Source organism: Colias philodice, chromosome 31 (genome assembly GCF_061535455.1).
Source record: "Colias philodice isolate Cphi_HAF_F1 chromosome 31, ilColPhil1 Martin Lab GWU primary, whole genome shotgun sequence".
Taxonomy (NCBI): domain Eukaryota; kingdom Metazoa; phylum Arthropoda; class Insecta; order Lepidoptera; family Pieridae; genus Colias; species Colias philodice.
In genome coordinates this window covers 3,892,757-3,902,106 of record NC_143116.1, presented here as the reverse complement: position 1 = coordinate 3,902,106, position 9,350 = coordinate 3,892,757, and the positions used below count along the sequence as shown (strand labels likewise).

At 36.4% G+C, this 9,350-nt stretch overlaps 1 protein-coding gene across 2 annotated transcripts in view; it reads right to left on the bottom strand.

Annotated features, from left to right (window-relative positions):
• Positions 1–616: 616 nt before the first annotated feature.
• The window catches only part of Cyfip (Cytoplasmic FMR1-interacting protein Sra-1), a 34,035-nt gene continuing 25,301 nt past the window's right edge, over positions 617–9,350 (bottom strand). The window contains exons 21-29 of one of the 2 annotated variants that reach the window (XM_089713540.1): positions 8,459–8,650; positions 7,637–7,761; positions 6,862–6,940; positions 6,213–6,307; positions 4,810–4,988; positions 3,122–3,184; positions 2,488–2,635; positions 1,420–1,575; positions 617–803 (exon numbers count right to left, since the gene is read on the bottom strand). In XM_089713540.1, coding sequence (XP_089569666.1) covers positions 1,420–1,575; positions 2,488–2,635; positions 3,122–3,184; positions 4,810–4,988; positions 6,213–6,307; positions 6,862–6,940; positions 7,637–7,761; positions 8,459–8,650 — 1,037 coding nt within the window. In that variant the 3' untranslated portion in view covers positions 617–803. The other variant, XM_089713541.1, reaches the window with a different exon arrangement.

Below are 9,350 nucleotides of genomic sequence, written 5' to 3'. Positions count from 1 at the left end.
AGGGACAAGTAGGTGATCAGCCTTCTGTGTCCCGCCAGACCGAGACATTTTTTTTTTCTTCGTCTCCACCGGGAATCGAACCCAGGACCCCTCGGTTCTACGCTCACGCGTCAACCACTGTACCAAGGAGGCGGTCGTTAATAATATAAGCTAGATACTTAATACGCTACACTAATTGTATGTGATGATGATGATGATGAGGATTATAAATAAAATGAATAAATAAATATTCAGGACAATTTTCACACACGGCACGATCTGATCCCATACTAAGCTTTCGCTTGTGTTATGGAAACCAGACGGCTGATAAACATACATATATAATTTTTAAATAAATACTTATATAGATAATTGACACCCAGACACAGAGCAAACATCTATGTTCATCACACAAATATTTGCCCCGGGTGGGAATCGAACCCACGACCTCTGGGCTTGGAAGGCAGGGCCACTACCAACCAAGCCAACCGGTCAGTCGATTATGATGATGAGGAGGATTATGATGACAGATACAGTAGTATTGATGGTGATAATAATTTATTTGAATTAAACCTCTCGAAATACGTGATAAACATAAGTTATAAGACGACACTTAAAAAAATTATTAAAATGTATATTTTTTTTGTATAACATAGAAATTTTAATGTTCTTATACATAGTTATAAAGACATGGAATATGAAAAATTGTCTTAAAACAGCTACAGTTTTAACTAAAACTTAGCGCTAAATCTAAAACTATTTCAAAGAATGTGTATTAAATTTTTAATGTTGATTTTCAGTCAGTGTTGCAAACAGCATCCATCCTGTAAAAATAAAAAGAAATTTATTTTTCTTATATTAAGCAAATTTAAGGAACAGAAATGAAGTTACATAGTTTTGGTGTAGTATTTTGTGCTAATGGAGTCATCATTTGTATATAACATTAATAGCACAAGACCCAGAACTGATCCCTGTGACACCCCATATAACATTTTGTTGATATTGCAAACGAATTACTATGGCATACTTAAATTACTTCTCGATCTGTCTACCTAGTGTACTTAATATTTAATATAACCCGACTACCCTCATTTCCAACATTTTTGAAGTGAAAACTTCTTTAGCGGCGTTGAGCACTTTTTCTGTAATGGGTATAAAATCTTAAACTCGCGTCAGGACACGTGACCTGATCGAAAAAGCGTAAGACGGATACCATTCCAAAATATCAAACATGCTCAACGTTAATAATCAAGTTTTCACTTCTGCCGGCACTCCCCCAGTGCAAACCGTCTTTTTTTTTTTTCGACGTTCTTCTAAATTTTTTCCCATTTTCTCCCATTTTTAAAGTGAAACTTTTGTCGTTTTTTTTTACCATTTTCCCCTATTTTACCCACTTCCTCCCATTAATTTTTGTCATTTTTCCCCCTTTTTTCGTCTTACCTATGCCGCATTAGTAGACGGCGGCGGGAAACACCGCACATGTTCGACTCCCGCTCTCTCATCGTCAGCCGCCGCCAAGTGTCGAGCTAATACGCTGAAAATTTGTGAGTTTAGCACTTGGAACCGCCTGATGCGGTCGACCATGCGTTTCAGCGGCTGTAAATTAAAAAAAAGCAATTAATAATTTACAAGTACAGTAATTAATATAGTTTTGACTAAAAAAAACTTGCTTAAGTTAAGAAAATTACATTCAATACTAGCGGTCCGCCCCGGCTTCGCCCGTGGTACATACGTTTTCTCTACATAAGAACTATCCTCGTACTTCAAGGAATATAATAAAAAAAGAATTATCGAAATCCGTTCAGCCGTTCTCGAGTTATGCGCTTACCAACACATTTTGCGATTCATTTTTATATATAAGAAGATTATTTTGATAATTAAAATCTAAAAATACACTTAAAACTTATGAAATTATTGTATTGTCACCGATCCTTGATAAGTGTACAAAGTTTGAATTAAATCTGTCCGTTTAAAGTGTGTCGAAATCGAGTCTAAAGAAGCCTATTATATACAGACATAGGCGAAGCTATCAAAAGCGTGTTTATAAATAAGTCCGTCTTTCACAGTTAACTCAGAGTACCAATTTAGATGAATTGTGAGAATATGTTATGTCATACATGTTGTGTTTCATGTTATGTTTATCATGACGAAAAATGGGTGGGTAATTAATAGTTTTTATTACATCGAGTGAATAAATAACAAATAAATATGTGATAAAACCCCGCATTACCTTATTATAGGGTCCTAAAATACCATATTTGTATTCTCAAAAGAGTTTAAACCAAAAAAAGGTACACAATACACATTCTAAATAATAAAATAGAACGTGTCCGGCGTGCGCACATGTCAGAAAAATTGTCGCCTTACGACTATTGACGTGACGGTATTGCCATGACGCAACCTTGAATTTTACTCTCTTCAAAGAAGACTTCAAAACACACATTTTCATTAAAAATCTATAAAAAATACATTCTAAATAATAAAATGAAAAGCAATATTTATACTCACAATGCCTTTAACAAGTTCATCTTTCCCATCAACGCGTTGCACCCTCAGTATGTGATAGCAAAAATCTAGGGCTTCGAAACGGCGCTGTTGTCCGAGAAGGGCTATTATAGTACACCCGGCCCAGTGTAGGCCTTCGCCAAAAAGTTCCCTAAAAATAAAAATTTAAATAAGAAATTTTTAGTAGTTAATATTATAGTTCAACTAGCTTTCCCCTCTATAATTTATATACAAAAAACCTTCCTCTTGAATCACTCTATCTATTAAGAGAACCGCATCAAAATCCGTTGCGTAATTTTAAAGATAAAAGCATACATAGGGATATATCCCTATGTATGCTTTTATCTATAGATATATAGTTATATAGTACATTATAGTTATATAGTAGTAACGTATATCTGTAGTATATCTATAGATATACTACAGATATACGTTATACTATGTAGTGCAGTTGCATTAGATAAATTAGCGTGATATTAAATTCCTCCGGTTAATTTGTATTTGTGAACCAATCAATTTCTCCTTTCAAATTATTAAAAACAGAAAATCACTCATTCATATAGATAACAAATAGCAAAGGACCTAGAACTGATCCTTGGGGGACACCAATAAACAATGTTAGTAAAAAGACACTCACTCAACAGTGAACTGTGTGTCACCGACTGGAATGCAGTACAGGAACTGTAGAGCTGACCACAATCTGAAATATTGATGATAATATATTAAAAACTGTATCGTTGAATTAAATAATATGTTTATATTTAAACGTTTAAGAGGGTTTACGCGGTCCGTGCGCTGTTTGGCTCAAATATGTGATTTTTCAAACCAGATTGTCCATCAACCACTTATCTTACAAACATATGAATTACTAATAATTTTAGGAAATTTTATTGTCTATGTAGTTAGTTAAGAGTTTTTTTCAATTAATACAGTATTTCTGAATACCATCAAGATAACTGAGCCGATGATTACTTGATTTCACTTTTAGTGTCAATTTCGAAGCTAAAAATATCTGAAATTGCTGACAGATCTAACACACAATTATTTTTAACTAACTGCAAAAATCCTTATTAAAATAGTTAGTTAAAAGATTTTTTTATTTTGGACTCCTAACTTACGAAATTAAAATCCGAACAATGTGAATTTTTTTAGAAATTATAGTCGACAAAATGATTATTTTCACCAAGATATTTGACTTTATTGAATATAATTTATACATATTGCAATAAAAGAATGTCTTACTTATAAGATAAAATTTAAAAAATCAACTAAGGTACCTCTATTATTTTTCTACAAATTTTTTTAAAGTACTATAAAACACTGCGCGCGACCCGATTAAAATCAGTCGGCAGCGAGCCTTTCCAGAGAGAGGACATGTTGCTCGGCGCTCTCCTGCGGACCTATGCTGTTCATAGTAAAAGGATAGCGCAAGCCGCGATCTATCGTAATAGATCGCGGAGTTTTTGACTTGCGTTAAATAGAATATGCGCTCTTAACAAAATTAAAATTAGCAGTACAATGAAATGCATTTTATATTACCGAATATTATATTTAACTGTAAGAATTCAACTTAAATTGCATGCACACTACACGTATGTGCCTACGTCTGTATGTATGTATAAATATTATCTATGAAACTGCTAGTATAGTAATTAACGTTCTTGTTTGTGTTTATGTGCACTTATACACGCGTGTGTGCAAGCGCACATGAAACAACTTTAGGTCGGTGAAAAGTATAATCTGTACGTATGTACTGTCAATGTATATGCCTATTTTTAATGTAATGCAATTAATCCCAACCCGAATAGCCCATACATCTATTTGTGACTAGTGCGTCTATATGGTATAGAATAAGAATAAAATAAATTTTATTAGGCACACCAAATTACCACCACCAACACTAACAAAAAAAAGAAATAATATCAAAAGATTTTGAACGCGCTAATCTCAGGAACTACTGGTCCGATTTGAAAAATTCTTTCGATGTTAGATAGCCCATTTATCGAGGAAGGCTATATACCATCACACTTAGACCAACAAGAGCGGAGCATTGCGGGTGAAACCGCGGGGCACAGCTTGTATAATATACCAGCTTTCGCCCACGACTTTGTACGTGCATCCCCGTTTCTCCCCGTTCCCGCAAGAATTTCGGGAAATCCTTTCTTAGCGGATGCCTACGTACTAACATCTACCTGAATGCCAAATTTCAGTCCGATACGTCCAGTGGTTTGGGCTGTGCGTTGATAGATCACTACATCAGTCACCTTTGAGTTTTATATATAGACATAATACATATATTACGATTATTTGTGTGCGTATAAATACCTGTGAAACTCGCTAGTATCGTCAGTGTGCAGCGGCGCGTGGTGCGGTGCGGGCGGCGCGGGCCACTGCGGGGCCGACAGACACGCTCGCAGGCGGCGGAGCACTACGGAGAACAGGGAGAGGCCGCAGCAGAGGCGCTCGCGGGTGAGCAGGTCGCCCTCGCGGGACAGCTGGCTTTGCTATGAGAGAGAGAGAGAGAGAGAAAGACAAATTTATGAGACACTAGACTTAGCAAAAGGTAGTACTTAGATAAAAACTGTGGTAGATAGAGACATGCTCGTAAGCGACTACGGAGAATAGAGAGAGACCGCAGCAGAGACGCTCGCGGGTGAGGAGATCGCCCTCGCGGGACAACTGGCTTTGCTATAATAATAATACATGAACTAGATGATATTTGGGAAAAATAGACAGTAAAATAGAGATAGAGCTGGAAGAGACGTTGGGACAAGAAAAGAGATGAGAATAACACTGATAAAAGTCATTTCCCTCCCGGGAGAGCTGGCTTTGCTGAGAGAGAGAGAAAAAAAATACTGAAATTTACGCAAAAATAAACCTGGTACTGGTAAAAGTGGGGTAATAGCACAAAAAACCTAGCAAAAGTGGTAAATAAGACAGATAAGCTGAGTAATATAGACAATAGACACTCAAATAAAGGTGAAGAGTTGATATTGCTAGTGGAAGACAAAGAAATGGACACTAAAATAGAGCAATAGACACAATAATAAGAGAAAAGACGGATGACGATGAAAGAACTAGAATAAGGAAAAGATAGGCGGATAACGTTGTTACAGGTAATAATAGAGTAGTTGATGAAATATATGAGGGAAGAAATGATACTAGATATGAAATATACACAAAAATAAATAAAAACAAAGATGAGAGGCACATAGTAACGCTAGAGAGACACTTAATGATGGTTTAGAACAATTGAATAAACAATAAGTGGTGGCAGATAGTAAGAATAAGAAATGGATGTCAAAATAGAGAAGGAGGAAATTTGGGAAGATACAGACCAAAAAATAAAGATGGAAGGAGCTAACTGTGCTAGAGAAGATGAGGGAACAGATAATAATAGAGACATTGTTGAGATATAGGAAATAATAAATGATACTAGGGATAAAATATACACTATAAAAGAGAAAGAAGGAAATTAGCATGACATTGACACTATAACAATGATAAAAACTATGGTAGATATTATACTACGATACATAGAGCAAACATCTATGTTCATCACATAAATATTTGCCCCGGGTGGGAATCGAACCCATGCCCTCTGGCTTGGAAGGCAGGGCCACTACCAACCAATCCAACCGGTCAGTCAATAAAAAGAAAAGACAATAGCTCCTGGATGAGCTAGAAAGTTGTGGTAGTAAATAATACAAATAAAAAAAAATAATTACCTTGGCGGTTCCATACTTCTCAACATTCTGCACAATTTGTAGAGCGGCGTATTTAGCCTCGAGACGCTTTTGCTTCGTCTCCGGTTTCTCTCCCTCTGTGATATAAAAATAATTTATTGTTTGAGAACAATAACGAAACCCCAAAAGACATTAACCATTAAAAAAAATAGCGCGTGTGTCTAGCACACGTGTCAGAAGTGAATCTTCTTCAGGCGCGTTGAGAGTAAAATTTCAAGATCGCGTCATTGCAATACCGTCTCGTCATGGAGTGACGTTCTGTATTTTTTCAAAGTAGTTTCACTTCTGACACGTTTGCTCGAACACACGCTCTTTTTTGTCAGAATCCAAACCAGGTGCTAAGTAAACTAACAGGTTCAGGTTTGTTCTAACTATAGCTATAGCTATAGAGGCAAACATATTTTTACTAGCTTTTCGCCTGCGCCTTCGCCCGCGTTTTCAAAGAAAACCCCGCATAGACCCCGTTCCTGTGGGATTTCCGGGATAAATTCATATCTTATTCTGGGTCTTTAGCTACCTACATACCAAATTGCATTGTAATCGGTTCAGTAGTATGTATTTGCGTGAAAGAGTAACAAACATCCATCCTCACAAACTTTCGCATTTATAATATTATTCGGGTTTTCCTTACCAGCAGTATAAGGTCGTGGCAAGATATTTTGGAATGGCGCCGCGTGTAGCAAATCTGTAACCTCTTCTTGACTGAGCGCCTGTTAACGAAAAAATAATGATAAAACCAATAAAAAGTAATAATATTTTAATAGGAGTGTAAAATATTAGATTTTAAAGATTAAATTTTAAAGATTTTAAAATATTACACACTTCAATCAAAATACAGTACAGTAATAATTCATAAGCATAAATTAGGATCTAGGAAAACTTCTAGTATATTGATGACAACAGTATGATACTTTTTAGGCTTAATCGGATTGTAGGATTGCGACTAAACATTAAACAGCTTGTCGGACAAACATTAAATAGCCCTTAGGACAAACATTAAATAGCTTGTAGGATAAATATCAAACAGCTTGTAGGATAAACATTAAACAGCTTGTAGGATAAATATTAAACAGCTTGTCGGACAAACATTAAACAGCTCGTAGGACAAACATTAAACAGCTTGTCGGACAAATATTAAACAGCTTGTCGGATAAATATTCAACAGCTTGTCGGACAAACATTAAATAGCTTGTAGGATAAATATTAAACAGTTTGTAGGATAAATATTAAACAGCTTGTAGGACGAACATTAAACAGCTTATAAGACAAACATTAAATAGCTTGTAGGATAAATTAAACAAAATGTAGGATAAATTAAATTACTTGTAGGACAAATAAACCATCTTTGTAGGACGAACATTAAACAGCTTGTAGCACAGACTTTAAACAACATGTATGATAAATACCTGTTCAATCAGCATACAGAACAATATAATGTTGCCAAGTTCGCGGAATGCGTGGAACAGTTCCGTGCGCGCGTCCGGGTACTGCACTATGTCTGTGAGCTGCGCGTGGTAGTAGCCTAGCACACCTGTGAGATAATACATATAACATTGAGATATACATATGGAGACGACACCGCCTACATCACTTATGTTCCGCTCAACATACGCCATTGATAATATGGCGTAACTGCACGCTCATTTTATATTTGTTTTAAAGCGCATCAAATATACCTTCGTGTGTGTTACGATAATGCACAAATAATATAAATAATACGGAAAAGTGCAAAGGAATAACTTTCATCGGTAAGTACCTAACTATAATAATAATTTTTAAAACTTAGAGCAAAAAAATGGCGCACAGATTTTGTTCGTGGTGTCTCCTCCATACGTAGTAATATAATTAATGACATATAATTAATATGTGATTATAATATGTTAGGTCATAAATGAATTCAAGACTGGGGAATTTTTTGTCTGCGGGGCAGGTATTTGTGGGGCAAGTGCCTATGGGGCAATTGTCCGTGGCAATTGCAAGTGCTTAGAGGGCAGGTGTCTCTGAGGCAGATGTCTATGGGGCAAGTGTCTATGGGGCAAATGTCTGTGGGGCAGGTATCCATGGGGCAAGTGTCTGTGGGGCAGGTGTCTAAGGAGCACGTGCCTCTGAAGCAGGTGTCCATGGGACAAGTGTCTATGGGACAAGTGTCCATGGGACAAGTGTCTATGGGACAAGTGTCTATGGGACAAGTGTCTATGGGACAAGTGTCTGTGCAGCAGGTGTCTCACCGTTAGACCCGTAGTCGTATCTCGGCAGCTTGCAATGCCTCGGCATGGCCGCGTGCAACGCTCGTGTGAACTGCGCCAACGTGCCGTGCAGTAGACCGCGGGCTACTCCCAGTAGCTCGCCCACTACTACGGCCACGCCTTGGTAGCCCAGTAGACGGACTAGAGCGTGCAAGTGTTGCGCGCCGACGAAACCTAACCATGAAGAAGAATTAATAAGAGAAAAATGAAATACTGGGCAATAAGTTAATTGATATTTCTCCATAAATTTTAAAAGTAGACACATGCACGCACTAATCCGCATGAGTGCGTGCATGTGTTAATAAAACTAGGAAGACATCTTGGAATAGACTGACTTTATTAATTCATTGCACAGACAGTGTGACCAGTTTATGCTCATAGATAATAAATGCTATTTTGTTACAACAGATACAACAGAACTTATTTCTAACACCCTCTCTTAACAAAATACTCTGACAAAATTACATCTTTTGCTACAATAACTAAACGTTACAAATGCTTCAACAATAAAAACAATCAATTGAAAATCTACATATTTATTTTAATTAACTTCCCCTATTCCCATTTGTTCTATGAATTTATAATGTTTATTAACACAAAGTGACTTAGTAAATACATCTGCTGGCATAGAAGAAGTTTCTAAATAGTTAACTTTAATTTGGTTATTATCAACACATTCTCTAGCAAAATGATGGCGTACATCAATATGCTTAGTACGTTTGTGAAACATTGGATTAGAAGCCAATTTTAAAGAACTTTGACTGTCAGTGTACAAGTCCAAAGGTTTATTTTTATTACATATATTAAGTTCTAACATTAAATTTTTTAAATAAATGGCCTCTTTGCAAGCCTCTGCAAGTGCCATATACTCGGC